This window comes from Oncorhynchus keta, chromosome 26, assembly GCF_023373465.1.
Source record: "Oncorhynchus keta strain PuntledgeMale-10-30-2019 chromosome 26, Oket_V2, whole genome shotgun sequence".
Classification (NCBI taxonomy): Eukaryota; Metazoa; Chordata; class Actinopteri; order Salmoniformes; family Salmonidae; genus Oncorhynchus; species Oncorhynchus keta.
This window is the reverse complement of record NC_068446.1, coordinates 46453016-46470328: the sequence shown is the minus strand read 5'-3', so window position 1 is coordinate 46470328 and position 17313 is coordinate 46453016. Positions and strand designations below refer to the sequence as shown.

Here is a 17313-nt window from a genome sequence, read left to right as displayed (position 1 = left end):
TTTAAAATGGATTTTTAACCCTTTCATTTTGAAAGGGAAGACTCCATTGAGACATATAATACACATAATGACATTTACATTAGACACCAAATTCTAAAATGGATTGGGAAAGTCATTCTACACACGATACTCCATAATGACATCACAATTCCACAATGACATCACACGTTACAGCCTTGTTCTAAAATGGATTGTCGTCGTCGTCCCCCTCATCATTCTACACACGATACTCCATAATGACATCACAATACTCCATAATGACATCACAATACTCCATAATGACATCACAATACTTCACAGCCTTGTTCTAAAATGGATTACATCGTCGTCGTCGTCGTCCCCCCCTCATCATTCTACACACAATACCCCATAATGACAAAGATAAAACAGGTTTTCAGAAATTGTTGCACATTTAAAAATAAAAAAACTGAAATATGTCAATTTGGTAAGTATTTGTCAGCGATTGCAGGTTTGAGTCTTCTTTGATATGACTCTACCTGTATTTGGGGAGTTTCTCCCATTTATTTTCTGCAGATCCTCTCAATCTTTGTCAGGTTGGATGGGGAGCATTACTGTACAGCTATGTTCAGGTCTCTCCAGAGATGTTCGATTGGGTTCAAGTCTGGGCTCTGGCTGGGCTATTCAAGGACATTCAGAGAATTTTCCGGAAGCCGGAACCCCTGCCTTTGTCTTGGCTGTGTGCTTATGGTCGTTGTCCTGTTGGAAGGTGAACCTTCGCCCCAGTCTGAGGTCCTGACTAGTCTCTCAGCCGCTCAAAAACATCCCCACACAGCTTCATGCTGCTTTTTTTTTTAAAGCCATTGTAGAATGAGGCTGTAACGTATTGTGATGTCATTATGGAGTATTGTGATGTCATTATGGGTTATGGTGTGTAGATTGAATAGGAACATGATTTATTTAATCCATTGAAGGCTGCAACGTAACAAAATGTAGAAAAGGTCAAGAGGTCTGAATGCACTGTATATACATACAGTTGAAGTCGGAAGTTTACATACTGAGGTTGGAGTCATTAAAACTTGTTTTCCAACCACTCCACATCAAACTATAGTTTGGGCAAGTTGGTTATGACATCTACGTTGTGAATGACACAAGTTATTTTTCCAACAATTGTTTACAGACAAGATTATTTTGTTTATAATTCACTGTATCGCAATTCCAGTGGGTCAGAAGTTTACATACACTAAGTTGACTGCCTTTAAACAACTTGGGAAATTCCATAAAACTGTCATGGCTTTAGAAGCTTCTGATAGGCTAATTGACATCATTTGAGTCAATTGGAGGTGTACCTGTGGATGTATTTCAAGGCCTACCTGTAAACTCAGTGCCTCTTTGCTTGACATCATGGGAAAATCAAAAGAAATCAGCCAAGACCTCAGAAAAATTGTAGACCTCCACAAGTCTGGTTCATCCTTGGGAGCAATTTCCAAACGCCTGAAGGTACCATGTTCATCTGTACAAACAATAGTACGCAAGTATAAACACCATGGGACCACGTAGCCGTCATACCGCTCAGGAAGGAGACGCGTTCTGTCTCCTAGAGATGAACGTACTTTGGTGCGAAAAGTGCAAATCAATCCCAGAACAACAGCAAAGGACCGTGTGAAGATTCTGGAGGAAACAGGTACAAAACTATCTATATCCACAGTAATCCTATATATCGACATAACCTGAAAGGCCGCTCAGCAAGGAAGAAGCCACTGCGCCAAAACTGCCATAAAAAAGCCAGACTACGGTTTGCAACTGCACATGGGGACAAAGATCGTACTTTTTGGAGAAATGTCCTCTGGTCTAATGAAACAAAAATATAACTGTTTGGACATAATGACCATCGTTATAGCTTAAGGACAACAAAGTCAAGCTATTGGAGTGGCCATCACAAAGCCCTGACATCAATCCTATAGAACATTTGTGGGCAGAACTGAAAAAGTGTGTGCGAGCAAGGAGGCCAACAAACCTGACTCAGTTACACCAGCTCTGTCAGGAGGATTTGGCTAAAATTCACCCAACTTATTGTGGGAAGCTTGTGGAAGGCTACCTGAAAGTTTTGACCCAAGTTAGACTATTTAAAGGCAATGCTATTAAATATTAATTGTGTGTATGTAAACTTCGGACCTGCTGGGAATGTGATGAAAGAAATCAAATCTGAAATAAATCATTCTCTACTATTATTGTGACATTTCACATTCTTAAAATAAAGTGGTGATCCTAACTGACCTAAAACAGGGAATTTTTACTTGGATTAAATGTCAGGGATTGTGAAAAACTGAGTATAAATGTATTTGGCTAAGGTGTATGTAAACTTCAGACTTCAACTGTATATATTAGTACGTTTACCTAATGTGTGTAAATATATATAAATATAAGGTTTAAGTAAGTTTCACACGCACACAAATAAAACATCACTGAACAAAAATATAAATGCAACATGCATCGATTCATTAGGTCCTAATCTATTGATTTCACATGACTGGGAATACAGATATGTTGGTCACAGATACCTTTAAAATAAAAGGTAGGGGTGTGGATCAGAACCAGTCAGTATCTGGTATGGATCAGAAAACCAGTCAGTATCTGGTGTGGATCAGAAAACCAGTCCGTATCTGGCGTGGATCAGAAAACCAGTCAGTATCTGGTGTGATCAGAAAACCAGTCAGTATCTGGTGTGATCAGAAAACCAGTCAGTATCTGGTGTGGATCAGAAAACCAGTCAGTATCTGGTGTGATCAGAAAACCAGTCAGTATCTGGTGTGATAATCAGAAAACCAGTCAGTATCTGGTGTGATCAGAAAACCAGTCAGTATCTGGTGTGAATCAGAAAACCAGTCAGTATCTGATGTGATCAGAAAACCAGTCAGTATCTGGTGTGATCAGAAAACCAGTCAGTATCTGGTGTGATCAGAAAACCAGTCAGTATCTGGTGTGATCAGAAAACCAGTCAGTATCTGGTGTGGATCAGAAAACCAGTCAGTATCTGGCGTGGATCAGAAAACCAGTCAGTATCTGGTGTGATCAGAAAACCAGTCAGTATCTGGTGTGGATCAGAAAACCAGTCAGTATCTGGCGTGGATCAGAAAACCAGTCAGTATCTGGTGTGATCAGAAAACCAGTCAGTATCTGGTGTGGATCAGAGAACCAGTCAGTATCTGGTGTGATCAGAAAACCAGTCAGTATCTGGTGTGGATCAGAAAACCAGTCAGTATCTGGTGTGGATCAGAAAACCAGTCAGTATCTGGTGTGATCAGAAAACCAGTCAGTATCTGGTGTGGATCAGAAAACCAGTCAGTATCTGGTGTGATCAGAAAACCAGTCAGTATCTGGTGTGATCAGAAAACCAGTCAGTATCTGGTGTGGATCAGAGACCCAGTTAGTATCTGGTGTGGATCAGAGAACCAGTCAGTATCTGGTGTGGATCAGAGAACCAGTCAGTATCTGGTGTGGATCAGAAAACCAGTCAGTATCTGGTGTGATCAGAAAACCAGTCAGTATCTGGTGTGGATCAGAAACCCAGTCAGTATCTGGTGTGGATCAGAAAACCAGTCAGTATCTGGTGTGATCAGAAAACCAGTCAGTATCTGGTGTGGATCAGAAAACCAGTCAGTATCTGGTGTGGATCAGAAAACCAGTCAGTATCTGGTGTGATCAGAAAACCAGTCAGTATCTGGTGTGGATCAGAAAACCAGTCAGTATCTGGTGTGGATCAGAAAACCAGTCAGTATCTGGTGTGATCAGAAAACCAGTCAGTATCTGGTGTGATCAGAAAACCAGTCAGTATCTGGTGTGATCAGAAAACCAGTCAGTATCTGGTGTGGATCAGAAAACCAGTCAGTATCTGGTGTGATCAGAAAACCAGTCAGTATCTGGTGTGGATCAGAGAACCAGTCAGTATCTGGTGTGGATCAGAAAACCAGTCATATCTGGTGTGGATCAGAAAACCAGTCAGTATCTGGTGTGATCAGAGAACCAGTCAGTATCTGGTGTGAATCAGAAAACCAGTCAGTATCTGGTGTGATCAGAAAACCAGTCAGTATCTGGTGTGATCAGAAAACCAGTCAGTATCTGGTGTGGATCAGAAAACCAGTCAGTATCTGGTGTGGATCAGAAAACCAGTCAGTATCTGGTGTGATCAGAAAACCAGTCAGTATCTGGTGTGATCAGAAAACCAGTCAGTATCTGGTGTGATCAGAGAACCAGTCAGTATCTGGTGTGGATCAGAAAACCAGTCAGTATCTGGTGTGGATCAGAAAACCAGTCAGTATCTGGTGTGGATCAGAAAACCAGTCAGTATCTGGTGTGGATCAGAAAACCAGTCAGTATCTGGTGTGGATCAGAACCAGTCAGTATCTGGTGTGATCAGAAAACCAGTCAGTATCTGGTGTGATCAGAGAACCAGTCAGTATCTGGTGTGGATCAGAAAACCAGTCAGTATCTGGTGTGATCAGAAAACCAGTCAGTATCTGGTGTGATCAGAAAACCAGTCAGTATCTGGTGTGGATCAGAAAACCAGTCAGTATCTGGTGTGGATCAGAAAACCAGTCAGTATCTGGTGTGGATCAGAGAACCAGTCAGTATCTGGTGTGAATCAGAAAAACCAGTCAGTATCTGGTGTGAATCAGAAAACCAGTCAGTATCTGGTGTGATCAGAAAACCAGTCAGTATCTGGCGTGGATCAGAAAACCAGTCAGTATCTGGTGTGGATCAGAAAACCAGTCAGTATCTGGTGTGGATCAGAAAACCAGTCAGTATCTGGTGTGATCAGAAAACCAGTCAGTATCTGGTGTGTATCAGAAAACCAGTCAGTATCTGGTGTGGATCAGAAAACCAGTCAGTATCTGGTGTGGATCAGAAAACCAGTCAGTATCTGGTGTGGATCAGAAAACCAGTCAGTATCTGGTGTGGATCAGAAAACCAGTCAGTATCTGGTGTGGATCAGAACCAGTCAGTATCTGGTGTGATCAGAAAACCAGTCAGTATCAGGTGTGATCAGAGAACCAGTCAGTATCTGGTGTGGATCAGAAAACCAGTCCGTATCTGGTGTGGATCAGAAAACCAGTCAGTATCTGGTGTGGATCAGAAAACCAGTCAGTATCTGGTGAGACCATTTGCCTCATGCAGCACCACACATCTCCTTCACATAGGAGTTGATCAGGATGTTGATTGTGGCCTGTGGAATGTCGTCCCACTGTTGTACACGTCGATCCAGAGCATCCCAAACATGCTCAATGGGTGACGTGTCTGGTTAGTATGCAGGTCATGAGACATTTACAGCTTCCAGGAATTGTGTACAGATCCTTGAGACATGGGGCCGTGTTTTATATCATGCTGAAACAGGATGTGATGGAGGTGGATGAATGGCACGACAATCGATATAATGCAATATGGTTTGTTGGCCGTAGCTTATGCCTGTCCATACCAATAACCCCACCGTCACCATGGGGACCTCTGGTCATAACGTCACCCACACAACACCATAAACTCACATCTGCCCGGTACAGTTGAAACCGGGATTCATGCATGAGGAGCACATTTCTCCAGCGTTGCCATTGGCCATCGAAGGTCTTCATCACCCCACTGAAGTCGGTTACGACGCCGAACTGCAGTCAGGTCACGACCCCGGTGAGGACGACGAGCACACAGATGAGCTTCCCTGAGACGGTTTCTGACAGTTTGTGCAGAAATTCTTCGGTTGTGCAAACACACAGTTTAATCAGCTGTCATGGTGGCTGGTCTCAGACCATCCCTCAGGTGAAGACGCCAAATGTGGAGGTCCTGGGTTGGCGTGGTTACACGTGGTCTGCGGTTGTGAGGCCGGTTGGACGTAATGCCAAATTCTCTAAAACGACGTTGGATATAAATATATATAAGCTTTATGTGTATATGGAACACGTGACCAACACTATGTTATGTGTATATGTTTGTTGATTGGCTTTTTATGTGGGCAGGATGGATATGGAACAGTTTGGGTCCAACTCCTCCTTTGAAGTGGGGGATGACTATTTATATATATCTATATATATATAACAGGCTTTATGTGTATATGGAACACGTGACCAACACTATGTTTTGTCTGCTATATATATATATATAACCTGGAAGCTTTATGTGTATATGGAACACGTGGCCAGCCGTATGTTATGTTTTCGTAATCATGGATTTATATGTTTCCTATATATGGGCAGCTGGGAGCTTTATGTGTCCCATATGGAACACAAACTTTTGCCTGAAGAAGCTGGCCTTAGTTATGTGTATACTTCCTGAACAGTATATCATATATAGTATGTTTTTATGCTGTATATGGAACACCAAGGGCTGTATCTGTTCTTGTTCTGCATTTATATATAAAATGGTATATTACTAAACTGCTTTATGTGTATATGGAACACGTGACTATGTTATGTGTATATATATGATGATATAGATATATATATATATAAGCCCTTTTTACATGGGTTGTATATGGAACACGTGACCAACACTATGTTATGTGTATATATATATATATATATATATATATAAGCTTTATGTGTATATGGAACACGTGACCAACACTATGTTATGTATATTTTTGTTCAGTTTCAAATAGTTTTAGGCTAGCCTTGTCCCAAATACTGTTAAATATGTTATAATGTAATATATATATGTACTGTTAAATATGTTATAATGTTATATATATATATATATACTGTTAAATATGTTATAATGTTATATATATATATACTGTTAAATATGTTATAATGTTATATATATATATACTGTTAAATATGTTATAATGTTATATATATATACTGTTAAATATATGTAATGTAATGATAATGTTATATATATATATATATATACTGTTAAATATGTTATAATGTTATATATACTGTTAAATATGTTATAATGTTATATATATATATACTGTTAAATATGTTTTATATATATATATTTTATATATATATATATAATATATATATATACACTTTTAAATGTTATAATGTAATATGTTATATTACAGTATAATAGTGATACCTTTCAGCATCTCGTTGGTATAGTCCTTGTAGTACTATATATACTGTTAAATATGTTATATTACAGTATAATAGTGATACCTTTCAGCATCTCGTTGGTATAGTCCTTGTAGTACTATATATACTGTTAAATATGTTATATTACAGTATAATAGTGATACCTTTCAGCATCTCGTTGGTATAGTCCTTGTAGTACTATATATACTGTTAAATATGTTATATTACAGTATAATAGTGATACCTTTCAGCATCTCGTTGGTATAGTCCTTGTAGTACTATATATATACTGTTAAATATGTTATATTACAGTATAATAGTGATACCTTTCAGCATCTCGTTGGTATAGTCCTTGTAGTACTATATATACTGTTAAATATGTTATATTACAGTATAATAGTGATACCTTTCAGCATCTCGTTGGTATAGTCCTTGTAGTACTATATATACTGTTAAATATGTTATATTACAGTATAATAGTGATACCTTTCAGCATCTCGTTGGTATAGTCCTTGTAGTACTATATATACTGTTAAATATGTTATATTACAGTATAATAGTGATACCTTTCAGCATCTCGTTGGTATAGTCCTTGTAGTACTATATATATACTGTTAAATATGTTATATTACAGTATAATAGTGATACCTTTCAGCATCTCGTTGGTATAGTCCTTGTAGTACTATATATACTGTTAAATATGTTATATTACAGTATAATAGTGATACCTTTCAGCATCTCGTTGGTATAGTCCTTGTAGTACTATATATACTGTTAAATATGTTATATTACAGTATAATAGTGATACCTTTCAGCATCTCGTTGGTATAGTCCTTGTAGTACTATATATATACTGTTAAATATGTTATATTACAGTATAATAGTGATACCTTTCAGCATCTCGTTGGTATAGTCCTTGTAGTACTATATATATACTGTTAAATATGTTATATTACAGTATAATAGTGATACCTTTCAGCATCTCGTTGGTATAGTCCTTGTAGTACTATATATACTGTTAAATATGTTATATTACAGTATAATAGTGATACCTTTCAGCATCTCGTTGGTATAGTCCTTGTAGTACTATATATATACTGTTAAATATGTTATATTACAGTATAATAGTGATACCTTTCAGCATCTCGTTGGTATAGTCCTTGTAGTACTATATATTTACATTTACATTTAAGTCATTTAGCAGACGCTCTTATCCAGAGCGACTTACAAATTGGATATATATACTGTTAAATATGTTATATTACAGTATAATAGTGATACCTTTCAGCATCTCGTTGGTATAGTCCTTGTAGTACTGTATTCTCCAGTTATCACAGAGCTCAGTACATATGATCTTCTCTGACACCCCGTTCTCTGTCACGTAGATCATCGGGTTTCGGTACTGGGCCTGCACAGAGACAGAAGCCAGCATGACGGTCAGTTTAGACTCCTGTCATCCTCAGTCTGAACTGGGGTTCAATATTTACCCATTTATTTTTACAAATGTTCCATCCCGAGAATAAAAAAAACAATTTCTCCCTAGGTAACCCGGTGTTTCCCGCCAAAAAACAGAAGTGTCATTGAAAAGCATTGTTAAGCATACAAATAGACATATCTTGATTTGATGGTTGGGGTCTGCTATAGTCTACCACCATCTGAATGGTTATGGGTCTGAATTAATAACTGCTATAGTCTACCACCATCTGAATGGTTATGGGTCTGAACTAATAACTGCTATAGTCTACCACCATCTGAATGGTTATGGGTCTGAACTAATAACTGCTATAGTCTACCACCATCTGAATGGTTATGGGTCTGAACTAATAACTGCTATAGTCTACCACCATCTGAATGGTTATGGGTCTGAACTAATAACTGCTATAGTCTACCACCATCTGGATGGTTATGGGTCTGAATTAATAACTGCTATAGTCTACCACCATCTGGATGGTTATGGGTCTGAACTAATAACTGCTATAGTCTACCACCATCTGGATGGTTATGGGTCTGAATGAATAACTGCTATAGTCTACCGCCATTGCGCGTTCGCTCTTCTTTCATACTACCAGTGAGTTCTATTGGCTGCTTGTATTTAATATTCAGCAAAAAAAGAGCTTGCGACCTTTTTCGAATAGTCTGTTGGTATAAGAAATTATTCCCCCAAAAAATATATATTTCTGCGATATTTTATTTCAGTTCACAAAACATGGGACCAACACTTTACGTTTATATTTTTGTTCAGTGTATAATACCAAATACACTGTACATGTAACATATTCCTGCCCACTACATTACTATTCTACTGCTACTAAAATGAGTACTACTACTGTTATTATTATTACTTCTATTACAACAAGTAAATAATGCAGTAAATGCAGTAAAACAAGAGTTTTACTGCACGATCAGTTGTTGTATCGCTGACGTGGAGGTGAAGTTAGGAGATTTGAAGACCTGTTGCCAAGAGAGACCCTTTTGCTACAGTATCAAACCTTAGTTTTGAAACGAGTAAAACAATACACTTTAACGATGGCTGACACGCAAGTTCTTTACCTTGACGAAGTTGAGCAGGCGTCTGAACCCCCAGGGGACAGAGTAGAGCCACTCTGATCCAGGATCAGGCCAGCGGGGGTCCACCAGTTCAGCTAGGTCTCTGTTCAAGACAATAATAATAATAATAACAATTGTAATAATATTATTCGTGGTAATATTAATAATTTTAATAATAATACAAATATTAATTATAATAATAATGGTAATATTATTATGAATAATTATTATAATAAAAATGGTAATATTATTATGAATAATAATTATAATAATAATAATGGTAATATTATTATGAATAATAATTATTATAATAATAAAAATGGTAATATTATTATGAATAATAATGATAATAATAATAATGGTAATATTATTATGAATAATAATTATTATAATAATAAAAATGGTAATATTATTATGAATAATAGTAATAGTATTATGAATAATAATTATTATAATAAAAATGGTAATATTATTATGAATAATAATGATAATAATAATAATGGTAATATTATTATGAATAATAATAATGGTAATATTATTATTATTATTATGAATAATAATGATAATAATAATAATGGTAATATTATTATGAATAATAATGATAATAATAATAATGGTAATATTATTATGAATAATAATAATGTTAATATTATTATGAATAATAATAATTATAATAATAACAATTGTAATATTATTATGAATAATAATAATCATAATGGTAATATTATTATGAATAATAATGATAATAATAATAATGGTAATATTATTATGAATAATAATGATAATAATAATAATAATGGTAATAGTATTATGAATAATAATTATTATAATAATAAAAATGGTAATAGTATTATGAATAATAATAATACTACTGGTAATATTATGAATAATAATTATTATTATAATATTAATAATGGTAATATTAATAATAATTGTAATAATGATAATAATATCAATGATAATAATAATGGTAGTAATATTAATAATGGTAATAATGTGAATAATTATAGTAGTAATAGTAATGGTAATATTAACGATAATAATACTATTATTGATAATAATAATAATGGTAATAATAATAATGATGATAATGATATTAATAATGATACTAGTGATAATAATATTATTATTGATAATAATAATGGTAATATTAATAATAGTAATAATAATAATGATGATAATAATAATAATATATACTGTCAAGTACAGTTTCATCCCCCCTCTCCCCTGTAACTATTCCCCAGGCCATTGCTGTAAATGAGAATGTGTTCTCAGTCAACTCAACTGGTAAAATAAGGGTAAAAAACCCAGTTACTTCAAAAATTACTCACACCCCTTGACTTTTTCCACATTTTGTTGTGTTACATTTTAAATTCAGGCTGTATTACATTGACATGTTGTGTCACTGGTCTAAACACAATACCCCATAATGACATCACAATACCCCATAATGACACCACAATACCCCACAATGACATCACAATACCCCACAATGACATCACAATACCCCACAATGACATCACAATACCCCACAATGACATCACAATACCCCATAATGACATCACAATACCCCATAATGACATCACAATACCCCATAATGACACCACAATACCCCATAATGACATCACAATACCCCATAATGTCAAAGTGGAATTATGTTTTTAGACATTTTTAGACAATTTTTCAGTTTTTGATTTGTTAAAAAAGTTTGAAATATCCAATAAATGTCGTTCCACTTCATGATTGTGTCCCACTTGTTGTTGATTCTTCACAAAAAAATACAGTTTTATATCTTTATGTTTGAAGCCTGAAATGTGGCAAAAGGTCGCAAAGTTCAAGGGGGCCGAAAACTTTCGCAAGGCACTGTATCTGTAAGGTCCCTCAGTCGAGAAGTGAATTTCAAACAGGTTCAACCACAGAGACCAGGGAGGTTTTCCAATACCTCACAAAGAACGGAACCTATTGGTAGATTTATATTGGGTGAGTTACAGTTTTGACTTAAATCGGATAGGAAATCTATGGTAAGACTTGAAAATGGTTGTCTAGTAATGATCAAAAACCAATTTGACAGAGCTTGAACAATTTGGAAAAGAATAATGGGCATATCCTGCACATTCCAGGTGTACAAAGCTCTTAAGAGACCTCAGAAAGACTCACAGCTGTAATCGCTGCCAAAGGCGATTCTACAAAAGTATTGACTCAGGGGTGGGAATACTTTGTGTAAATTATATATTTCTGTATTTCATTTTCAATAAATTTGGGGGAAAAAAAGTCTAAAAACATGATATCATAATGGGGTATTGTGATGTCACAATGGGGTATTGTGTGTGTAGATGGGTGAGAGAGAGAAAAAAAAAGATTTAATCCATTTTGAATTCGGACTGTAACACAACAAAATGTGGAATAAGTCAAGGGATCAGAATCCTTTCCGGATGTAAAGACGGAGATGATATGTGATCTATACAAGTTGGAGATAATATGTGATCTATACAAGTTGGAGATAATATGTGATCTATACAAGTTGGAGATAATATGTGATCTATACAAGTTGGAGATAATACGTGATCTATACAAGTTGGAGATAATATGTGATCTATACAAGTTGGAGATAATATGTGATCTATACAAGTTGGAGATAATATGTGATCTATACAAGTTGGAGATAATATGTGATCTATACAAGTTGGAGATAATATGTGATCTATACAAGTTGGAGATAATACGTGATCTATACAAGTTGGAGATAATATGTGATCTATACAAGTTGGAGATAATATGTGATCTATACAAGTTGGAGATAATATGTGATCTATACAAGTTGGAGATAATATGTGATCTATACAAGTTGGAGATAATATGTGATCTATACAAGTTGGAGATAATATGTGATCTATACAAGTTGGAGATAATATGTGATCTATACAAGTTGGAGATAATATGTGATCTATACAAGTTGGAGATAATATGTGATCTATACAAGTTGGAGATAATATGTGATCTATACAAGTTGGAGATAATATGTGATCTATACAAGTTGGAGATAATATGTGATCTATACAAGTTGGAGATAATATGTGATCTATACAAGTTGGAGATAATACGTGATCTATACAAGTTGGAGATAATATGTGATCTATACAAGTTGGAGATAATATGTGATCTATACAAGTTGGAGATAATACGTGATCTATACAAGTTGGAGATAATATGTGATCTATACAAGTTGGAGATAATATGTGATCTATACAAGTTGGAGATAATATGTGATCTATACAAGTTGGAGATAATATGTGATCTATACAAGTTGGAGATAATATGTGATCTATACAAGTTGGAGATAATATGTGATCTATACAAGTTGGAGATAATATGTGATCTATACAAGTTGGAGATAATATGTGATCTATACAAGTTGGAGATAATATGTGATCTATACAAGTTGGAGATAATATGTGATCTATACAAGTTGGAGATAATATGTGATCTATACAAGTTGGAGATAATATGTGATCTATACAAGTTGGAGATAATATGTGATCTATACAAGTTGGAGATAATATGTGATCTATACAAGTTGGAGATAATACGTGATCTATACAAGTTGGAGATAATACGTGATCTATACAAGTTGGAGATAATATGTGATCTATACAAGTTGGAGATAATATGTGATCTATACAAGTTGGAGATAATATGTGATCTATACAAGTTGGAGATAATATGTGATCTATACAAGTTGGAGATAATATGTGATCTATACAAGTTGGAGATAATATGTGATCTATACAAGTTGGAGATAATACGTGATCTATACAAGTTGGAGATAATATGTGATCTATACAAGTTGGAGATAATATGTGATCTATACAAGTTGGAGATAATATGTGATCTATACAAGTTGGAGATAATATGTGATCTATACAAGTTGGAGATAATATGTGATCTATACAAGTTGGAGATAATATGTGATCTATACAAGTTGGAGATAATATGTGATCTATACAAGTTGGAGATAATATGTGATCTATACAAGTTGGAGATAATATGTGATCTATACAAGTTGGAGATGATATGTGATCTATACAAGTTGGAGATAATACGTGATCTATACAAGTTGGAGATAATATGTGCCATCAGGTTTAAATTGACTGTCATTTCAATTAGTTTAACCTTGCTTAAATAAAACAATGCATTTTTAATTGTGAGCGAGCATTGCGCCTTTTAAATTTTCAATTATAATTTAAGTTCAACATTAATTCAGTTGCCGTTTGTAAGTAGCCTGAGCACAAGTCTGTTTGTGCCACTCGTGCTAATTTCGGAGTACAAGTCAAAGGTACAAGTCCGTTTGTCTTTGACAACAGCTCGTAATTTTGATTTTTAACCTTTATTAAACTAGGCAGTTAAGAACAAATTATTATTTACGATGACGGCCCACCCCCGGCCAAACCAGGGACTGCAGTGACTCCTCTTGCACAGAGATGCAGTGCCTTAGACCACTGTGCCACTCGGGAGCCCCTAATAAAACCTACAATAGACCTACAAATGGTCACATGCTGCAAGATAAGAAAGTGCAAATAGTGGACTATCTCATTAATATGTACACATGCAGCATCTGAGATGCACGTTAATGTAGCTTGTAGAAAGGACAAGTGTACTAAATGGCTCTGTATTAGTCTCTCTGCTAACCGACCGCTCTGTATTAGACTCTGCTAACCGACCGCTCTGTATCAGACTCTCTGCTAACCGACCGCTCTGTATTAGACTCTGCTAACCGACCGCTCTGTATCAGACTCTCTGCTAACCGACCGCTCTGTATTAGACTCTGCTAACCGACCGCTCTGTATCAGACTCTGCTAACCGACCGCTCTGTATCAGTCTCTCTGCTAACCGACCGCTCTGTATCAGACTCTCTGCTAAACGACCGCTCTGTATCAGACTCTCTGCTAAACGACCGCTCTGTATCAGACTCTCTGCTAACCGACCGCTCTGTATTAGACTCTGCTAACCGACCGCTCTGTATCAGACTCTGCTAACCGACCGCTCTGTATCAGTCTCTCTGCTAACCGACCGCTCTGTATCCGACTCTCTGCTAAACGACCGCTCTGTATCAGACTCTCTGCTAACCGACCGCTCTGTATCAGACTCTGCTAACCGACCGCTCTGTATTAGTCTCTCTGCTAACCGACCGCTCTGTATTAGACTCTCTGCTAACCGACCGCTCTGTATCAGACTCTCTGCTAACCGACCGCTCTGTATCAGACTCTCTGCTAACCGACCGCTCTGTATCAGACTCTGCTAACCGACTGCTCTGTATTAGTCTCTCTGCTAACCGACCGCTCTGTATTAGACTCTCTGCTAACCGACCGCTCTGTATCAGTCTCTCTGCTAACCGACCGCTCTGTATCAGACTCTCTGCTAACCGACCGCTCTGTATTAGTCTCTCTGCTAACCGACCGCTCTGTATTAGACTCTGCTAACCGACCGCTCTGTATTAGTCTCTCTGCTAACCGACCGCTCTGTATTAGACTCTGCTAACCGACCGCTCTGTATTAGACTCTGCTAACCGACCGCTCTGTATTAGTCTCTCTGCTAACCGACCGCTCTGTATTAGACTCTCTGCTAACCGACCGCTCTGTATTAGACTCTGCTAACCGACCGCTCTGTATCAGACTCTCTGCTAACTGACCGCTCTGTATTAGACTCTCTGCTAACCGACCGCTCTGTATTAGACTCTGCTAACCGACCGCTCTGTATTAGATTCTGCTAACCGACCGCTCTGTATCAGTCTCTCTGCTAACCGACCGCTCTGTATTAGACTCTCTGCTAACCGACCGCTCTGTATTAGTCTCTCTGCTAACCGACCGCTCTGTATTAGTCTCTCTGCTAACCGACCGCTCTGTATTAGACTCTGCTAACCGACCGCTCTGTATTAGTCTCTCTGCTAACCGACCGCTCTGTATTAGACTCTCTGCTAACTGACCGCTCTGTATTAGACTCTGCTAACCGACCGCTCTGTATTAGTCTCTCTGCTAACCGACCACTCTGTATTACTCTCTGCTAACCGACCGCTCTGTATTAGTCTCTCTGCTAATCGACCGCTCTGTATTAGACTCTATGCTAACCGACCGCTCTGCATTAGTCTCTCTGCTAACCGACCGCTCTGTATTAGTCTCTCTGCTAACCGACCGCTCTGTATCAGACTCTCTGCTAACCAACCGCTCTGTATTAGTCTCTCTGCTAACCGACCGCTCTGTATTAGACTCTCTGCTAACCGACCGCTCTGTATTAGTCTCTCTGCTAACCGACCGCTCTGTATTAGTCTCTCTGCTAACTGACCGCTCTGTATCAGACTCTCTGCTAACCAACCGCTCTGTATTAGACTCTCTGCTAACCGACCGCTCTGTATTAGTCTCTCTGCTAACCGACCGCTCTGTATTAGTCTCTCTGCTAACTGACCGCTCTGTATTAGACTCTCTGCTAACCAACCGCTCTGTATTAGTCTCTCTGCTAACCGACCGCTCTGTATTAGACTCTCTGCTAACCAACCGCTCTGTATTAGTCTCTCTGCTAACCGACCGCTCTGTATTAGACTCTGCTAACCGACCGCTCTGTATTAGTCTCTCTGCTAACTGACCGCTCTGTATTAGACTCTCTGCTAACCGACCGCTCTGTATCAGTCTCTCTGCTAACCGACCGCTCTTCTACCTGTTAGTGTAGCTGATGCCACTCGCTCTCTACTAAAGTAGCCTACAATTAAAACCAGATAGTTTTTGGTCTTGTACTCAAGTAGACTTTGCGTCTTTTACTTGAGTCATTTTCCATTTATAACTTCACTTTTACTCAAGTATGACAATACAGTACTTTCCCCACTTCTGTCCAGTATGTTAACGTGCCCAGTCGTCTACCTATCAGTGAAGTAGCTGCTGCTGCCGTGTCCCGACTGGTAGTTCTTCTGGGTAATGTAGCGCGTGGTGAAGTGACCGATACCCAGGAAGTCACAGGTACCCTTAATGTAGCTCTTCTCCTGGGAAGAGAAGGTGGGGAGGCGGGACGTACCCAGACCCTGCTGGGCGCTCTTACGACCTAGAGAGAGACACAGAGACAGAGAGAGACAGAGAGAGAGAGAGACACAGAGAGATAGAGAGACAGACAGAGAGAGAGACAAAGAGACAGAGAGACAGAGAGAGAGACCAGTTTTATTTTTAAATGTTTTGTTGAACCTTTATTTAACTAGGCAAGTTTATTTAACTGGTCTCTGTTAGACCTTAGTCCTAACCTGGGTTGGGGAGGTGGGATGTACCCAGGCCCTGCTGGGCGGAGACAGAGAGGGAGGCCCAGGGTCACTCAGTACCTCTACCATCTGGGGTCTAACTCAGTACCCTCTAAGGTCTAACTCAGTACCCTCTACCCTCTAGGGTCTAACTCAGTACCTCTACCCTCTAGGGTCTAACTCAGTACCCTCTAGGGTCTAACTCAGTACCCTCTAGGGTCTAACTCAGTACCTCTACCCTCTAGGGTCTAACTCAGTACCCTCTACCCTCTAGGGTCTAACTCAGTACCCTCTAGGGTCTAACTCAGTACCCTCTAGGGTCTAACTCAGTACCCTCTAGGGTCTAACTCAGTACCTCTAGGGTCTAACTCAGTACCCTCTAGGGTCTAACTCAGTACCTCTACCCTCTAGGGTCTAACTCAGTACCCTCTAGGGTCTAACTCAGTACCCTCTAGGGTCTAACTCAGTACC

General features: G+C 37.9%; 1 protein-coding gene across 3 annotated transcripts in view; it reads right to left on the bottom strand.

Annotated features, from left to right (window-relative positions):
- Nucleotides 1-17313, bottom strand: part of lctlb (lactase-like b) — a 47559-nt gene that overhangs the window by 7428 nt on the left and 22818 nt on the right. For all 3 annotated transcript variants that reach the window (XM_052481097.1, XM_052481098.1, XM_052481099.1), the window contains exons 10-12: nucleotides 16478-16655; nucleotides 9576-9675; nucleotides 8307-8433 (exon numbers count right to left, since the gene is read on the bottom strand). In XM_052481097.1, the coding sequence (XP_052337057.1) occupies nucleotides 8307-8433; nucleotides 9576-9675; nucleotides 16478-16655 (405 nt within the window). The remainder of the gene's footprint in view (nucleotides 1-8306; nucleotides 8434-9575; nucleotides 9676-16477; nucleotides 16656-17313) is intronic.